The 19,602-nt window shown below is 45.6% G+C and overlaps 1 protein-coding gene across 3 annotated transcripts in view; it reads right to left on the bottom strand.

The window, feature by feature from the left end:
• Positions 1-1,530: 1,530 nt before the first annotated feature.
• ERG (ETS transcription factor ERG) overlaps positions 1,531-19,602 on the bottom strand; it is a 104,742-nt gene continuing 86,670 nt past the window's right edge. For 2 of the 3 annotated variants that reach the window (XM_028095382.2, XM_028095384.1), the window contains 5 exons: positions 19,521-19,592; positions 12,911-12,979; positions 12,188-12,244; positions 11,456-11,503; positions 1,531-4,355 (listed from right to left, as the gene is read on the bottom strand). In XM_028095382.2, coding sequence (XP_027951183.1) covers positions 3,835-4,355; positions 11,456-11,503; positions 12,188-12,244; positions 12,911-12,979; positions 19,521-19,592 — 767 coding nt within the window. In that variant the 3' untranslated portion in view covers positions 1,531-3,834. The remainder of the gene's footprint in view (positions 4,356-11,455; positions 11,504-12,187; positions 12,245-12,910; positions 12,980-19,520; positions 19,593-19,602) is intronic. The other variant, XM_028095383.2, reaches the window with a different exon arrangement.

Raw genomic sequence — 19,602 nt, 5'->3', positions numbered from 1 at the left:
AGGGCCCAGTTACCTTATGCCTGGACCCCTGACCCACAGAAGGTGTGAGATAATAGATGTGCATTGCTTCCAACTGCTGAGTTCATGGTCCTGTGTTCCTGGGCAATAGACAACTAATACACATGGGGACGAGTTAACAGTAGGGAGGAGAGAGGCTCAGAGGGCCCGTAACTCAGGACGACATGTCCAGAGTCAACTGGCTTCCCCGATGGTGGATTTTCATGTAGCCACAAGAAAACCTATTTGGGACTGAGATTTCCCACTGAACATCAACACACGGAGACACAAATTCTCTTTCCCTCCGTTGCAGTGGTTCTCAGACCTCAGCATGCATCAGAATCACCCGGAGGGCTTGCCAGAACCCGTGGCGGGGCCCCGTGCACAGAGTTTCGGATTCAGGAGGTCTGGGCCGGGGCCTGGGAATCTGCATGTCTAACAGAAGTTCCCAAGTGAGGTTGATGCTGCTGGCCCTGGGACCTCACTTTGAGAACCACTGATAAATAAAGTCATGTTGTGTCCACAGGTAAAGGTCCATTTGGGGGCCTGCGGGACATCCGTGTTTTCCCTGTTTGCTATCAGCTCCTAGCTCCAGAGCATCAGCAGTCTCTGCTGCGCCCGCCATCCAAGGCAAGGCCCCTCTAGGCCCTTGTTCCCAGGTGACAGGTGCTGCAGCGACACAGACAGGTGCTTGGGAGGGGCAGCCACTCCTTGAACGCATCAGTCCTGACAGACGTCTTTCTTCACCATGGACCTTCCAAGACTTGTTAAAGGCATCAGACCGGGAGCAAAAATGAAGTCTTGCCTGAGACATGAAAAGAGCAGGGATGCCACAAAGTGCCCACAAAGCTATTGCGGGGATTCCACTAATGACAAAGCCCCAAAGACCACTGAAGACAAGAGTGGACCGATCTCTCGCCAGGAGTAAGCGATACTATGCAGGGACAGGGAGTGTACGTGAGGGCAAACCAAGAGATGGGAGAAGCAGAGAGAGAAAAGGTTCATATTCAATTACGAATATGAACTGAAGTGTGCTCTGGAGTTAGATTAAGGCAGGAGCAGATAGCTAATGTTATTTTGAGATGTAATTTAAGCATTACTTATTTGTGAGAACAGAGCATTATCATGTTATCCAAAATTATCTCAGTGGCTCACGCTTGTCATAAAGCTTGCTAATAATCTGGTTTGGGGAGGGGCGTGTTGGAGAACCTAACTGAAAACATCTGCTAAAGTTGAATATGGTAATCAGGTCTTATTTTTATTATTTTGCTCATAATATAATCTTGGACGAGTGGAATTGAGTGATTATCCCAGTAAACTCGTATTTATATGCAGAATGTAGGTGTCCTTGACTTTGCATTCCAAAATAAAGATGACTGATCTTTTCCATTAGAAAGGTTTGGGTCACCCCAACTGCCAACTTTTATGCTTTTATTTCTTCTCTCCCTAAGGAGATACAGGCACTTTATGGACCCTTCCCAAGCTGCTGCAAAATGACTGATGGTTGGACTTCTTTTAATCCAAGTAATGCAGAGTGTCTGAAGCTTTGGTAATCGGATCATACTGACTTTAAAGACCACTGCCAAAATATCCATAGCACAGAGGTTTGGCAACTTGATTTAATCATAGCAAAAGGATTACAAAGTGCAAAACAAGCCCCAAAACAGCTATGAAATGGGCCAATTCAGAAACTGACTCAGGCTAAGAAGTTGTTCGATGTCGCTGTCTCTCACTTGCTTTGTATCCCACCGCTCAAACTGCCTTCACCTTGGCCAAGGTTGGAGGCATTTGTGACACACGGAAGAGAAAAGATATCAAGGGAAATCGACTTGAGATCATAGACACAGTGTCTGGTGACGTGTCAGGCTCAGGGCCGGTAAGTCCCCAACCACGACACCCAGGTCATCCTGGTGCGGGAAGACCTGGCGAGGTCCTCTGAAAGGGAAGGCACATGGCAAATTTAGAAGCTGTCCCTTGTTTCTTTAGAGTGAGAAATTGTGGCTCTCCATGACGCTTTATTCACGAACAAGAATACAGTTTGCATTAAGAGCTTGTTTGCCGTTCAACAAATGTATTATGATCACAGCAGGAATTAAGGGTGATTCTGTGACCAGGCGCTTATATGGAATTTGTCACAACCTCGGCTTTAGAGGCCCCTTTCCATTCTGGGCACAAATACAGAGGTTCCAGTGTGAAACCTTTGGTCCTTCTGCTCCAGAAGAAGCTAGGAATAAGAGAAAGTGAGCAAGAAGGACCTGGAGAGGCTAGCGCCATTTGGACACCAAATACCCCATTTGCTTGGCTCTCACTTGCATGAGTTCCTGGACAAAACAAAAGTCTAGCACAAAACCCAAAAGCTCAGCACACGTTTCTGTTGGGCAACTTTAGTCGCTAAAAAAAAAAAAAAAAAGGTGCAAATGCAGACTCCTGCGTAAATCTGATTTGCCATGCTAGGCCAAGCTTGTTTTATTACATACATTCTGCATCCTAAGAACTAATAACTTCATATTGTAAACATTAAGCATACAGAGTTAAAATTCAAGGCCACATTCTCTCATTGATTGTCTCTTTTGTCGTGTATCTTTGGCTGGCCGAGATCAACTCGTAGTGTATAAATGCATAAGTTATATAATTATTATATAAAAAGAAAAAAAACAAACAAACATTGACTTGTATACTTCATTCTGACAAACGCACAGCGTTCGCGACTCGAAGGGAAACCGGAGCCTCTGCTCAACCCAAATGCCTAGGTGGTTTTGGATGGCAGCTACCAAGAAGGCTACCTCTCACCTGACCCTGTGGGGACCAGAGCCCCCACCTCACGAGGTCCCGAATGTTTCTTTTAAATATCAGACAATTCCAGTTAAAATTTTCTTTTGACAAACAAACAAACAAACAAAAAAGAGAGATGCATATCTTTGTTTCTGAATTCTCCTACTTCCCCCTCTCTCCGCTGCGCGGTGCTCTTCTTCTTAACACTGTGTTTGGTAGAACACTGACCGATTAACCCACACGTCTCCTCCGCTCGTTTCCCCAAGTCTCCGTACTGTCCTCAGTCCAGTCTCTACTGCTCGACAAGGGTCTCTCCCAGCCCCGCGGTCCCCTCAGCCTGTGCTCCCTGCTCTTCTAGCGCCCCCAGCCCTCCGCCTACCCCCACACGCTCACTGTCCGCACACGTTCTCAGCCCCACCGCCCCGCCGGGTTCACAGTTCCCACAATACTGTCAAGGAGTAAGTTGGCAGCCTTGGGTCGTCTTCACAGCCTGTGAGAGCCGGTGGCTCTCCACTCAATGGAAAGAATCTGATTTCACCCAAAAACAGCAAGTGCCGCTGAGTTCCACGTGGCCGTTGGTCCATGGGCCGCAGTCTCTCTCTCTTTTTTTTTTTTTAATTTTTGATATGTTTCTATTTTTAAATACAGGTAGTTTTCCTTAAAATGACATTTGATGGTACGTTAGGTCAAGACTGCGTTACCACTAGCACTTTACTCTCCTCCCCCCTTGGCATTAGCAGGACCCCGAACTCTCCTCAGAAGTTTGGACCCTTCTTAAGAACACTTTCTTTGGCACTTTGTCCTTGTGATGTCATGCTTCTACTTACAATGTCTTTTACATGATATGTCCATATACATTACATTTGTAGCATCCTCATTCCTGTAGTAATACTTTAGTCATTCCCTCCCACTAAGAGTCTTTGGATTGCTCCCCTGGATTCCTCCCCCTAGAGCCAGTCAGGCGATTTCATTCCTCTTGAGGCACTTTTGATTCACGTTCTCCAATAGAGTTTGTAGCAATTTCTTGGTGGTCATATGCTGTTGGGAAAGGCCTCCCTCCCGGCTCTAGTAGTAAGTGCCCAGATGAGAAGGCATATGGCTGGCGGGAAGCCTAGTGTTGGGGTATATACCTCCAGTTGGCGAATTCCAGTAGGGGTTTGGGGCGGCGAAAAAACTGGACGATGTCACAGGGAGGGCCGGAGGGTGGGGGGCCACAAAGTTCATCTTCTGTGGGTGGGCGTGATAGGAGCCCATGTAAGGGAGGTCCGAGGGGTACTTGTACAGAGATGATTCTGGAGGGTGGGGCTGCAGGGCCTGGGCGATCCCGTGGAAGTCAAACTTGTAGGCATAGCGCTTCCCGTGGACTTTGGTCATGATATTTTTGTCATAATAGTAACGGAGGGCACGGCTGAGTTTATCGTAGTTCATATTGGGTTTGCTTTTCCGTTCTCCCCAGCGCCGGGCAACCTCATCAGGATCGGTCATCTTGAATTCCCCATTGGTCCCTTCCCAGGTGATGCAGTTGGAGTTTGAGCTATCTGACAGGAGCTCCAGGAGAAACTGCCAAAGCTGGATCTGTCCACTCCCTAGGGAGGCGGGAAAAGGAAACGGGACACCCATGAGAACAGGCTCTGCGCTAAAGGCTTTGTTTCTTCAGTGACAGAAGTGGATGCTAGTGGTGTTCCACGTGAATCCCCTTAACCCGGCCCGTGCACCCATCCCTCAGCTGCTGGGGGTGACCACAGCTCTCGTCCCGCAGCCCCCCTCCCTCTTCTTCAGAAAACTGCCCTTGGATGAGGAGGAGCTGCTTCACCCACCCCAGGCAGCCCACGGCCCGAGGGACTGACACCGTGGACCAGAGGCTCATCTCCTTGCCCCAGGGAGGGGCCAATACTGTGATGCTGTTCCTACTCCGGAGCTCCTTGCAGGATCAGACCATGGCAAGGTTCCGGCTAAGGCCACCAGCCCCCATAGCTTGACCCCTGCCCTTTTCTGCTTCGTCACCGCCTCTCTCACAGAAACATATACTTCACTGATTGTTTTTGCACAGGTACATCCTTACCGCAAGCTCTGTGTCTAGGGAACCTGACCCGAGGCGCGGACCCTTGGTGACTATCAGGTGGATCCACAGATCCAAGTCCTTTATGGAATGCAAAGAATTCCTATGGGGCCACGTTTAGGTTGGTCCCATCCATTTCTGACTTCCTTAGAAGACCAGCCAAGTCCATTTTATGTTTCAGGGGCGAAAGGGTTTATTTTTCCTATTTTGTGAGGCAGAAAGTGCCATTATGTTGATGGCAATAATGACTTAATACCATTTATATTGGCAAGGTCAAGTAAAATAATAAAAGTCAGATTTAGGAAATGAACTTCTAAAAGTTTATGGAAAAACATAGAGAATGGAAGTAAACACCGTTATTTCTAACATAACATTTTGCTGGCACCCAGAAAGCAATTCTGTCAAAACTTTTCCTAGAACAGAATTAACCCACTCAGAATGAGGAAGTTTAGAAAAAAGTTGGCTCTTTTTCAAACCAGATCACCTATTTCCAGTACTTAGGCAACTGCATCGTAACGGAAATCCACGTGTTGCCCCTACATTGCAATGCCAATTGTGTTCAGAAGAGTTTCCAGAAGAAGAACGGTGTGTGGCTGCAAGGATTTTTGGGGAACCAACGAGACTCCAGCTTTGTCTGAGATCTTATTTAGCCGTGCGTGCACAGTCAGAATTTTTTTTTTGATCGCACTGGAGATGCGTGGATGTGGCTTTTAGGTTTTATTAAATTCCGAGAAAAATCCAGGCACGTCATTCTAGCCACCATGTTACACTACTTTAAGATGATTTACGGCTCCCCACAGGAGCGAAGCATGCAGATATCGACAGCAGTATTGAGCACCAGGAGAAGCTAAGATGTGCTGAACAGATTTTAGAAGCTTTGCAAGCAAATAAGAGGCACGTCTTTCCTCCCAAACTCCAGCTACAGCATTACCTCGGGCTTATACCAAAAAGAATTACTTTTATTACACGATCAGTAAATATCAATAGATGTGATAAAATGATTAGAGCACCTTTAACTGGCAACCCTTCAGGGAACTGATGTCATGTAAAAATCCATTATAAATTTGTTTTTTTTCCTAAATCCTCCCTCCTCCCTAGCTCCCTATATAAACTGTCCAACTCGTAAGTCCCTGTTTCCACACTGGCTACATGGAAATGGATATGTTTGTGAATTCATCCATACAACAGCATCATGAGAAAGGTCAGCCTTTTCTGAATGTGTTATGGAAAATTATCATTTTCAGTCTCGCAACACATTTGAAATATATTAACAGCTTGTCGTTCATCTCAATGGAAGCCTATGCTTTTTCTGAACCACATATTCAAACTGTTCCCAATCAAGTTCTATTGCCCCCAACATCTCATTAATATGCATTTAAAAAAAATACAAAGAATGGTATGAGAAAACCATATGGTTTTAGTATATATATTGTAACCAAAGGATTACTACTTGAAAAAAATTCCATATCGGACCTGGGAATAGGGAAAAACATGGATTTTTTATTTAACATTCCAATGTATGTTTCAATACAAACACATACAGTTGTCCGAAAATAAATATTCACTGTCAACCTCCTCCCACAGAGAGATTAATTCTACAGATTTTGCATAAATACACAGACCTTCCTAAATAGCCAGAAAAATACTTGGTATTTATTCAGACCTCAACATTGCTCTTAAGAATCTGTCCCTTGCCCATTTCCTTTGTAAACATGTATAGGAGAGAACCAATGGACAAAAGTGGTTCCTATCTCTCCTGCTCCTAAAGAACTAGAAAGTCAGGGACCTGGGCGCCTGGGTGGCTCCGTTGGTTAAGTGACTGCCTTCGGCTCAGGTCATGATCCTGGAGTCCCGGGATCGAGTCCCACATCGGGCTCCCTGCTCGGCAGGGAGTCTGCTTCTCCCTCTGACCCTCTTCCCTCTCGTGCTCTCTAGCTCTCATTCTCTCTCTCTCTCTCAAATAAATAAATAAAATCTTTAAAAAAAAAAAAAAGAAAGTCAGGGACCTAAATTCATGGCTGGAAATTCAAAGATGAGCAATTTCTTATCAGACCATTTTACCCAGCAGCCTTTAAGACACAGGGCTCAGGCCTCAGAGCATTTCAAGGGTCTATGGGAATCAGAGATCTATAACAAAATTCATCGGCTTCCAAACCCAAGCACAGAAGCAAAAATGGAAAATCAGTTCCTGTTTAAGTAAATGTTACAAAATGCAACATGACGTCAAGCTCATTCACTGTTAAATTTAATATTCATAACAAAATCCGTTGTATTCGCAGTCTAGGGCAGGTTTTCTCACTGTGCAAGAATTGTCAAGGATGCACCATGGCTGCTGAGAACTCGGCCAATGGTATGTTAACTGAAATCCTTGTGGCCACAAATTTCAAAGCAGTTAAAAACAGTAACATTTACTGCATGATAAAGATGCATTTTAGAACATACAACAGGGAATCCAAAAAAGGATACCTAAGGTTTAGGAAGCCTAAGAGGGGTCTGGGTTGCTCACTGGCCAAGCCAACAAGTGAAAGAGAAGCTCTTACATTTGGGATCTGCCCTCCAGCAGCCCCACCACCTCCCCCTGGTCCATCACCTTCCTTCCGGAAAACCCTTCACATCTGTTTTCTAGACCTCTCTTGGTAACAGCTTTGAAACATAAGTAAGGCTTTTCGACTTTTGCCCTGGTTTTGTCTAAGGTAATTAACCAAAAAGCCAGGACTGGTGGGAAAAACAAAGACCTCGGCTGTCCACCCACAGGAGAGCCCAAAGGGATGAAGGGGGGAGGGGCGCAGCCTGAAATAGAAGGCAATCCTTTAATTTTTAGAAGAAAGGTGGTCTCTTAATGCAGTTAAAAGAAGAGAAATAACAGTAGCAAAGAAGGTCGACTGAGCAGAAAAGGGCAAAACATCCAAAAGGCTTGTAAAGCACAGAGAAAAGCAGAGCTGGGAATGACTCAGCAGCTGTGGCTCAGAGCGGGGCCCCTGGGCTGCCACCTGACAGAGGGCCAGAGCAGTAAAGAAAGTAGAGAGGGGCCCAGTGAGCACCACGGGTGTCAGCCCTTTGTGACCACTTTCTACTGTAGCGGGGCATGCTGCAGAGAAACCCGTGCACACAGCCTGGCCCCTCCATCACGTTAAGCTCCCGGCAGCAGGCGCGTCCCAGGGGGAAAGCTTTGCCCCGGGCTCTGTGTAGCTCCAGACAGGACTCCGGAGACCGCAGGGCAGTACAGTGGCTGGAAGCACCACTTTGGAAACATCGCGGGCTCTGCTGAGTCCTGGCGCTGGCACATACGGGACCTTGGGCAGCTCACCCAGCTCTCTGTGCCTCAGTGCTCCCCTCTGTAAAATGGGGGTGAAGGTAATAGTACTATCTCGCTGGGTCACTATGAGGATAGACTCAGTGCATGAAGGTTTGGGCTGAAAATCATGATTTGTTTGAGGTGAAAACCGGAGTTTAAAGGGAGGCACACACCTTACCTAGAGCTACAGGATGACAATAGGAAGCCAAGTGCCCCCCCACCCCATCCCATGCACCCCGTGCCCGTTGGCTGTGAAGAACTGCGGACAGTATTTTTAGGGCTGGCTGATGGCCACTGAAAGCCTACTCTGCGCCGGGCACCGTCCTGAACACTTTACATGTGTTTTTTTAACCCCTCCCCAATCATGTGACAGCCCATTGTAGAGGTGAGGAAATTAGAGCCCAGAGAGGTAGAGTGACTTATCCTGCCCAAGGTCAGCAAGGGCTGGAACCTGGACTCCAAGCCTGGGTGCCAAATCACAGCACAAACCGTTGCTTCCAGGCCCGGGTTTCTGCACACGCCTCCATACTCCCAACTCCTCTCCAGGGTGTCCCTTCCCTGGGCCTGGAGCTTGGGAGGTTCCCAGTGTGAGACTGGACACTCCCAGCTCCAAACAAATGGCAAAGGCATCGGTAACACGGGTCTCTGGGTGCGCGTGAAGCTGGATACGTTTTACACCCACCATTAAAGCGTCTCCAGTTAGCATCAAAGGAGCCACTGGACACAACCCGAGAAAACGCTTTCCGTCTGTTAGAGAAGCTGCATTAAATGTGCAGCCGTTCTGATGGGACAGAAAGCCGCTGCATGGCTTATAGGTGACCCATGACATAATTGTGCGGGGACTCAGCTCTCAGCGGGAGAGCTACAGCCCATCAAATGCACATCGAATGAATATCTGGAATGGGGACACTGCGATGCCATTATTGTTCTGTGCATGTATACACTATGATGTCACTTTTCCACTTCAAATGATAAAGACGAGTTTTGCACTGTACAAAGAGCGAAGGCAGGAATTTTAAGTGATGACGGATTTATTTATCAGAGAATGGGGAAACTGAATCAAACAGGAAGAGGCATTCTCATTCACAGAAAGATAAAAGACATTCCGGGCTTGGAGGGAGAAGGCCACACAAACACAACTGACATGCGACCCAAGGAGAGACGGAGAAGGCCTAATTCGTTATAAACGGAGTAAAACAAATCTTTATCCTCCAGCCCTGAAGGGGGATGTTGGCACCTTCCCCAGGCCCAGGGGGGATGTTGGCACCTTCCCCAGGCCCAGGGGGGGATGTTGGCACCTTCCCCAGGCCCAGGGCGGATGGTCTTTGTGATACAAAGTGCAGTCTTCACCCCCAGTGTGAAGCTGCTGACCTGCCATGGACCGAGACATTTTCCCAGTGCCTGAACACTCCTTGAACTAAATGGAAATCCTTCCTTTCTATTCTCTTGGCCTCCATTCTCCAAGCCCTCCCTCCTCCCTCATGCTTACTCAGGGGCAGCTTAGGGCAAGAAAATAAAACCGGACTTTGGCGACAGAGAGTCAGGGCTCAAATCCAGCCTCCCTTCTTATTGGCTGTGTGACCCGGGGAAAGTTAACTAATGTCTCTGGACCTCTGATTCCTCTTCTGTAGGAGGAAGATAATGACCAGCCGGGGCTCTCAAGGGGCAGCACCATAGACAGGAGCACCTGCCCAGGCATTACACAAGGTGGGAGCTATTTGTTATTTCACATGATTGTACTAACGTCCCCAGAGTCCTTCTGCTTCTGTTCCTTTTCCTTGTTCTAATCTATCCTGAATACCGCTGCCAGAGCAGTCTTCCTGAAGCACGACTGATAATAGTCATCTCCAAACACGGGCATCATTTCTATTTGAACAGTTTTGGAGCACTCACAAGTGAGCACAGGGATGAAGGGGGACCAGAGACCCAGGAGCCTTGGCCGCCTGTTGGATGCTCACTGAAAAGAACAGAGCCTGTGGCTCCATGAACAGTGGACAGGGTTGGAACCACCTGCGTTCATTTCTCCACCAGAATGTAAGGTCCCTGAGGGTCAAGGATGGTGTCTCCTTGTTCCCTGCATTCATTTATTCAACAAATAATTATCGAGCGCCTGGTCCAGTCTCCAGGGCAGAGTAGGAAACAGAACAGTCCCTTCTAACTGCTCAGATGCCCAAAAGGTGTTTGCTGAACTAGTTAACGTTACCTAAAACTGAATGTGAACGCTGCAGACACCCAATAATGATGATATTTCATGTTCTCAGAATATAGATTCCCTTGTTGGGATGCATGCTGATCGAATCTAGACTTTTCCGTTTCCAGCCCGATTTTGGCCTCAGTGTTTAGGAAATACACATTCCAGCTCGTCCTTGCAATAAGCCTGTGTCATCTTGGCGTTTGAATGTGCCGTTGAGAATATGCAGCATATGCCGTGAATTTCTGAGGCTGATGCCAGCACAGCTGGTTCTGATCGGAATACAAATCAAACAGTTTGGTGGGCAATGAAATGTGATGACAAGTGACGATCCTTGGCAAGGGACAGGTCACAAGTGCGCCAGTTAAGAACGTGCACTTTCTTCCAGCCTCCAAGTTCAAAAACAGACCGTTCATTGACGATGATCCTAGATCTGAAGGCTTATGGTGGAAATTAAGGTTCTCCTTTTCAAGATATTATTTAATTGGCTTGTGTGATGGGTTCAACTGTGTCCCCCCCAAATGCCTATGTTGGAATCCTAACCTCCAGGATCTCAGAATGTGACCTTATTTGGCAATAGGGTCTTTATAGAGGTGATTAAGTGAAAGCAAAGTCAGGGTAGGTTCTAATCCAATATGACTAGTGTCCTTATGAAAGGAAATTTGGACACAGACACACACACACACACACACACACACACACACACACACACACATAGAAGACAGGTAAAGAGACACAGGGAGAAGACAGCCATCTACAAGCCAAGGAGAGAGGTCTGGAACAGATCCATCCTTCGCAGCCCTTGGAAGGAACCAACCCTGCCTGACACTTAACACTTTGACTTTGGACTTCTGGCCTCCAGACTGTGAGACAATAAACGTCTGTGGTCGAAGCCCCCAAGGGAACTGATACAGCTTAGATTAGTTGATACTGCTCTTTGCTGAAGCTAAAGTCTTAATTCATAATATGACCCATTTTTTTTCCATCTAGGCAAATAATCCAATGAGATCTAAACTTTGTTCAGCTGAAGTGATTTCTCACCGATACAAGTTACACTTCACCAATACAAGTTAAACTTACAAAATAGCCAGGCCCAAAAAGGGTAACTTTGTTAGGAGCAAAATCACCAGCATGATCTCACCTGGGTTTGCAAGGCGGCTACTTGTTGGTCCGAGAATCTGATAAGGATCTACAGGAAAAAGAAAAGAAGTCAAATCCCAAAGACCTCTTCATGATTTGGTATGATGTCACTGGAGGCATAATGCTGACCCACTTGTGTTTCCAGATTTCAGGGTTGAACACATACCCCCCACACCGAAGTCACCTAGCACCACTTCCTGTACTGAATAAGATGTCACATGGAATCTGAGAGAAGTTTCTTGCTAAAGGCCTCTTAGCTGGCGGCCAAACGCAGATTTGGCTCGAGGTTCCCGACACCCAGCTCTCTCCATACCTGGACAGAAATTGGGCAAACGTGGTACATCCCCTCTTGGCCCCGGTGCCATGTTGGCTGTGTTGCTCAGCACACTGGCAATATCCACCCTCCACTGCGCTCCACATTGGACCTGGCAAAATGCTGGCACACTGAACATGGCTTGAAGGTGAAATGAAATCTCATCTGTCAAAAAGAAGCAGCCTGCGTGCAACAGAGTGCTTTCTCCATATTTACTGCATAGATTTCAGAAACGTTTTAGCAAACTCTCAAGCTATCCCTATTGAAAAGACTGATGATTTGGTCCACATTTTATATATGGAAACATGATAAAGAAGACAAAATCACATTAATTTCATTTAGGAAGTGACACATTTTCAGAAATACGCTGCTAAATCTACTTCTTTTTTGATGGCCAGCAAGATGTTCCCTCAAACATACCTAGCTGAGGACGCTGGTCTTCAGTTTTGGGCACTGCGGAAGGAGACGGTTGAGCGGCTGGAAATCCAAAAGCAAAAGATAGTTAGCTGTGACTTCTATTTGACCATTGGTCTTTGATGCTGTTATACTACCATTCCGTCGATTATCTTAGTTATTAACATAGCAGTCTTACTCTTATACTAAGCTGCATTTAATGGCAAGAGAATTGCCTTTCTAATGAAACCAAATGTAGACATTGTAGCAAAAAAAAAGAGGGCACTTTAAATTATTTTAAAAATTTATAAAGCACTATTTCCAAAACTAAAAAAAAAAAAAAAAAGAATTTGAGATACAGATTAAAATGAATCACAGTCTAAACGAAACAGAAAAAGGGAAATCACCAGGAAAATAAAATAAAGCTACGGATACTTTTAAACATGGCCAAGGTTAGGAAATCACCCAGTATTTAATCCGTGCCCAGACATCTCCTGAGACTTGCCTTTGTCCTTGTTGAAATACATTACATCATTTGTTTCTTTTTGTTATGGAAGTATGGAAGTAGGTATAACCCCAGGAGAGAAAGAATCATTGCCTTTAAAGATCAGTTGCACTTTGTTGCCAATGGAACAAACACTTCATGCATTGAAAAAGCATAGATTCACTGCAGAAATTGTTATGTGTTCCATAAATAGTTATCTACTGCCTTGTGACATGCAGATTCAAGCAGCTGGGCCAACACTATACCTTTCGACTGGGGGGTGGGGTGGCCGTGACTAGTCCAGGCTGATCTCCTGGGTGGGTCATAAGGTAAATCTGCAAAGACAAATGAATCAACTGAAAGATCAATAAGGTAATTTTATAATAGATATAATCTCTGTTTTTTGTGATTGTTGTAATTTTTGTGTTTATTAGAATAACTATTGCGGGTGGAAATCCAGTAATCCAAAGAAATACCCAATCTGTATTCCATTAGATTTGGGTTTTACTTAGAAATTACCGTATTGTTTATTCTATTGATCTAACATTTTCACCCATTGAGCTGACAACTCTCACTGACAGATTTTTGCAGAGTTTGGTGAGTCTTCCAAGGAAACTTCCTACAATCACAGGTCAAGATCATATTAAGAGTTTCTCACAATCTACTTTGACCTGTTTCTACCTGCGACCAACCTAAATTCATCCCTTTGTTACCTTCATGACTCATCCAGGACAGTGCTCACAAATTTGGTAAGTCCACCAATCCTTGCTCAAGGTCTGCCCCTAAATCCACCAAATGACACTTATGTTCCTTTCTCTTTTTCTTCCTTGGAAACGAGCATGGCCATCTTATTCCCTTACCGGCCAGCTGCCTCTCTTCGTGACCCCTCATTTTCTCTTTATAATCTCACCCAGTTATATTAAATCGGTCTTAAATGTCCAGTTCTTTTTCTATGTAAGTATCTACTTTTTCTCTTTCTCTAAATGAATTTAGGATTTCTCTAAAAGAACTGCAGGAAATCAATCACAAGACTGAAATAATATTGCCCACTCAACATGTTAACAATGAGCCTAGGAGCTGAAGCATAGGGGCACCCGGGTGGTTCAGTTGGTTAAGCATCTGCCTTCAGCTCAGGTCATGATCTTGGGGTCCTGGGATCAAGCCCTGCATTGGGCTCCCTGCTCAGTGGGGAGTCTGCCTCTCGGTCTGTCCCTCACCCCGCTCCTTCTCTCCCTCTCTCTCTCTCTCTCAAATAAATGTTTTTTTAAAAAAGAGCTGAAGCATATGCCAATGATTTCCTTGTATTTACAATGCATTATCATTTGTCTTGTAAATCTTCATTGCACTTTGCAGTACAAACTTAACTATACTTCTGCATCCTCAACACAAGTCCTATTAACGATTATGAAGACTCTAAGTCGTTTCAAGGTTCTTCCAAAAATATACTCCAGAGCATTACCATGCATACTCTTACTAACCGTGCATACCATAAAGTGATTTCTACACAAAATCTCATTACAGATCCACTTCAAAACTATGTCTTCTTGGATTGATGGGGACTCAGTTCAATGCCATGTGTAATTCTGAGCCAAGTGAAAGCCACAGCCAGATACTTCAGCACACCTAGAAATCGCTATAAAATCTCACTCGAAGGGCAGGGCAACACAATGAGTCTGAAGCCTCTCTTTAAACAGATGATTTGACCCTGTTTTAGACTGGTACTCTGGTGGATCAATCTTCAGAAAGTTTGACTACATTGCTCAAGATGCATCTCTTCCTATTTTCGGATCCCAAAGAGAATACCACTGAAATGCAACGTGAAATTCAACCCAGAGTTGCCTTAATTTATTTGGTCTGTTTGGCTACATGCATCTCGATCAGTGTGGTCTCTGAAATCCTACCCTCTATAGCTTTGGTTGAGTAAGATAATTTTTCTTTTTAAACTCCACTATTGCTCACCCCTCCTTCTCCACCAGCATTTTTGCAGTTTGGACCATAAGCCATTTTCCCACTCAGCTCCTCAGATTCTCACTTTTCTGGTGCTGGGATTGCACATGGGAATTAAATCTGCAGCCGCTATCAACTTACAACTGAATTTCAACTTAAGTCTCTGGGAGCCCTTTGCACGCGGATACTCATCTAGTCGCATTTTGTCTTAAAAAAAAAAAAAAATGGCCAGCCAGAGTTTCAGTTTGAAAATTGTCTCAGAAGGAAAACTGGACTAGCAAGACTAATGTAACAGCATCTAGCCGAACTCAGGAGCCAACAGGCACATCTTGACAAGGGGCTTCGGTTGACTGAATGAAAAAGCAATTCAATACCGAACTATGTTCTAGATCCTAGATCTCAAAGTGTGGTCTGCAGACCAGCAATATTAGCAACATCTGGGAGCTTGTGAGAAAGGCAGAATCTCCGTCCAGAGCTACTGAATCAGAATGTGCATTTTGACCAGATCCCAGGTGACCTGGGAACATACTGAACCGTGTTTGAGCAAGCCTGTTCTAGACAATTTCCAGTACTTATTTCTAGGCAGGAATCTGGGTTCCTACAGATAACGATCTCAGAACTACTATCTGAGCGTGTCAGTGCAAATGAATAAAAGTGTGCAAAGAGCTCTAATTTGGGTCCTTTTTACCAGAGAGAATGCTAACAGAATGAACAGCAAATGTCAGCAGGTTGGTCCACTCCCACTTTAAACATAAAAGTATTACTCATGAAATGTGACTGGAAAAAAACACCCAACTACTAAGAGAAAAATATTTTGAAACCCTTTATTCATAAATCCTTCTTAGGATGTATAACCATGTTCCATCCTCCCTTGAAAATAAGTCAGGACCTAAACAACACCAAGTCTGATTTTTAGCCAAGAATTTGAGATGTTTATATGAACGATGATTAACATGTTCATAAACATATTGCCATGGAAGATAAGTAGGCTTTTGTTTTTGTTCATGAAATTCTGGTCCAATACTTCCTTATCAGCTACCGCTCACGCGCTGTGGGCACTGAGCCTCCCTCCTGTGGGAGAGGACACTGGGCAAGACTGAATGAAGCCACACCAGGACCGGAGGCCATGGCGGGGCCCCCTCCAACCACAGCACCCCACAGCATGGCTAGCGCAGAGCAGCTGTCCTCCTGGGCTGCTTGAGAAACTTTGACTCTGTGCACATGTGCTATGTGTCCCTTACTAACAGTAGGACACAGAACTTCTACTAAGAACAGATTTTATGTTTCATTTTTGGCACTCAGTTCAACACGCTCTCCATCTCTCTTGGACTGTGATCTTCGAGGTGATTAACTCATACACTTGGCAGAAGGTCCCGTGTCAGAGAAGAACTGCTTTCTGGCATCGGGTCTGCTATTTCTTCTGTAACAGGCTGTGTGTTTAGAAACCAAAATTCATAAAAGGCATTCGGGGCAGCTTAGGGTCACCACAGAAGTGTGTTTCATGCCATGATCCAGACCAAGAAGCACGAAACTGAAAATAAGGACTTGGACTGGCGTTGGGTCCCTCCACATTAACACCTTGATTTATCTCCTGGGAGCTGGGACTGGTTCCTGTTTTTGTATGAGACTCCTCCCCCGCACTCACTCCCTTCCCTGGGCATCCGTGAATCAAGACAACATGTACATTCTATTCTCCTTCCTGCAGGGTTAAGTCCACCAAGTTTTGTATTCTGCTTTCATCAAGCTTAAAGACGAACATCCTCTAGCCCTCAGGATGTCTACCTGCCCACTTTATTTTTTAATGGACCAGAACTTAGACCACAGGCAAGCTCATCCTTGTTCTGCAGGATCTGCACCACATTTGCAAAGCTGAGCTGAAGGGCCCTGGCTGGGCTGGGGGCGGGGGGCCGGGTGGAGAGGACGAGATCTGCCTGCTGTCAGTGAACCTGAATGCGGATGCAAAGGCAGAAAGACTGAGAGCTCTTGCTTAGGACCAACCGATAAACCCCTACTCAATGGAAAGAAGTTCTGGAGTTAACCCTAATGTGATTAAGTCACTCTCCCCTATTTTCCTCCAGACCTTTCTCCAGGCTTCCAAAATCCTCTATCAAAGACATGGAAATCTGGGAACATCTTGCATTCCTTTGTCTCCTAGCTGTGCAGATTGCTGTGATGAGTCTAGCCGGGTGGGGCGGGGCAAAGAGTGCCTTTTTAGCCATGAGCTGGGATATAGCTTTACATAGCACCTGACGGAGGAGAATGTGCATTAGCTGCATTGCCTTGTCACTCAGTGTCACCAAGTTGTGAACTACAACGGGGGAATTGCTTAAGATTCTGAGAAATCCCTGAAGATCACCAGCAGCAAAGCGAAAGTCAAGGCTGCATTTGCTGCCTCAACCCTCCAGTCTCTTTTGAGAACATTCTAGATGTGTGTCATGATCCGGGAATTGCATGCTGATGGAGGAGGAGAGACAGGATTTCAGAATGTCCCCGTTGGCATACACCAGCGCTTTCCTATAAACTGCCCCTAGGATGCCAGGTGGGGTAGTACATCATGAGGTCAAAAACCAGCATGCAAGTTTCGATGAGTCAGACCTGTCTCTTTCATGTCACCTGAGACCTCAAGGGGCCATGGCTCCAAAAGGCATGTGTTCAGCAAGGAAGGAGGGTACTTACAGGAGAGATGGAGAAAGAGCTTCTAGTAGTTCTAATGTGATACAACCCAAAAAACACATGAGACACCCTAAAACCATGACCACGAAAAACAGAATGTAAAATGATATGCCGATGTACTAACGCGCTATAAGAGTAGGGGAGAGACGGATCTAAATGCTAACTCAACAACGGGATCATGAAAGAGGGTGTATTTTGAATCAGGAACATTTGGACAAAGCAAATAGGAGCAAGCCTGGGAAGAGAAGGGAGAGGTATGAACAAAGCAGTGAAATGTCCGTGTGTGCATTCCTTCAAGGTCACTCCCTGCCTCCACCTAAGTAGAGAAGTAACTCTCTTCTCCAAGGTCAAACCCCTGAATCTGGCTGTCAGCAAATAGTTCTGGCTTGTTCGGTCTGATTCAAAGTCTTTATAGCTCATATCCTAACTTGTGTGTATCCCCCTTCACAATCGCAGTAGCAGTTATCAAAATAGGTATTTTTGATACAAACTGAGTCTCAGAAACATACTTTACTGGTATGGAGATATGGAGGTGTGATCTCTTCCAGGTCACACACAGATGACGGCCCCAAGGAAGAGCCTTATCAGAGCTATGCAAGGCGCATCTGACCTGGCCACCTGTCTTTCCTAGGGCCGAAGCACAGAGGGGTGTCCCAGACATCACCCCCCAGCTCTCCCTCTCCATACACCTGGGAGGCCATATCTTCCAAATCTGTATCCTAAAATATGAAAAAGAAGCAGTTCCAGGATTCACTGTCCCTATGTAGCAACAAGCAACCAGCTAGCTGGTCTGACCATTGGGATGTACCAATGGATTTAGCCAATGTTGTGATCTTTTGACAAAACTCCAACACTAGCTCACAATCCCTGGATTTTGCAACTCAGTCAGGGGCACCTATGAGGTAGCTTCAAATAAACAAACAAGCAAGGAAGCAAACAAGCCCTGGACCCCCATTTTAGATAGTTTTTTTTTTTTTTAAAGTATGGATGGAATTATTTTTTACATGCTCACAAAACCTTTGTGATTTTCCTACACTTCTGTTTGTTTTCCCAAGGATTCATTTATTAGAGGTAAAGGGTGGGGTTCTTCGTGGTCTAGCTCACTCCAGACCCTGGGTCTTGTCCCCAGTTAAATGGCCTGGAAAGTCTCTCACAGGACAGAGGTAAGTAAGAACTTTGGCTAAGCCTTTCCATCATGTTCCCCAGGAGCCGGGCAGCAAACCCTTCCTCCAAGGTAAGAGAAGAGGATAATCACTGGCCTGAAGGTACTAAGGCGGTAACAGGGTAATGTCAGAGCGGGAGCAGTTTTGAGAAGCTTCCTCACTCATGCTATTTAGCTCCCTGGTCCCCAGTCTTTCTCATTGCAAAGAAACAGGGGTGCCAAGCTTAGGCACCCCTGGACGAATTCAAAATGAGTCTTGTGTAGCCTGGACATGAGCCAGAGGTCAAAGGGTGACAACTTGTGTCTAGAAGACATGAGTCTCAGATCCATGAACGGATATGGAAAAAAACAGGTTAAATACTTAGGTGTGTCAGTCTGTCTCCGGCTCTAGGTGGCTCTACCGAAACATCGAGACCTTTGGGCAAAGCGTGTATGTGCTCCTACGAGCTGGTTGCGTTGTACCTCCGTGGCTGGCACGCAGGAGGGACTCCCTGGACATCTGTGGAATGAAGAGGCCAGCTCTCTGAAGACAGGATGCTTTCTGAAGTCTGGCTCATCCTCATGCTCCCAGAATGTAACATTGTGCTTGTCACTAATAAACCCTGGATAACATTTATTTTTTCATGAATGATATGTAAATCAATTACCTAGAGAAATCCTCAGGAAAGACATAAGGTAAGAGTCTGTTATAAATTTTATCTACTACATGCTTCTGCCCTGAAGGACTGGCTCTTGTGACATGCTGGGAATCCGTCCCTAGCGCTAAGAGGATTCCTCGTGTAAGTTCTTCCATGACCTCAAAAGCAGACGGATTCCTTACTGCCAGGCATCCGGGGCCCATCCTTGCCCATCTGTCTTTTAAAGGAGTTCATCGAGGGGCTGGTCTGCTTTGAATTCTGCAGTCAGCGACCTTTAGTGTGATCTTTGAATGAAATGGTCTGACCGAATTTAGGCTCCCAATCCACAGAGGCAGAATGAGACTGCTCAGGACTCCCTTCAAGACCCAGGATCCTTTCCCTCTGACTCACGTGACTTAGGTCACGGATCTCACGGGACATCCTGGGATGTCTCTCAAGGAACAGATCTTTTCGTACCTGGCCTAGTTGTAATTCTTTGCGTAGCTTCAGGATATACTGAAGTATTTGGGAATATAAAAGCTGCACCCCCTGCAGACAA

Source organism: Eumetopias jubatus, unplaced genomic scaffold, assembly GCF_037043125.1.
Source record: "Eumetopias jubatus isolate StellerSeaLion01/CBP00866 unplaced genomic scaffold, mEumJub1_p1.0 scaffold_1, whole genome shotgun sequence".
NCBI lineage: Eukaryota > Metazoa > Chordata > Mammalia > Carnivora > Otariidae > Eumetopias > Eumetopias jubatus.
The sequence above is the reverse complement of the archived record's forward strand: the minus strand, read 5'-3'. Positions and strand labels throughout refer to the sequence as shown.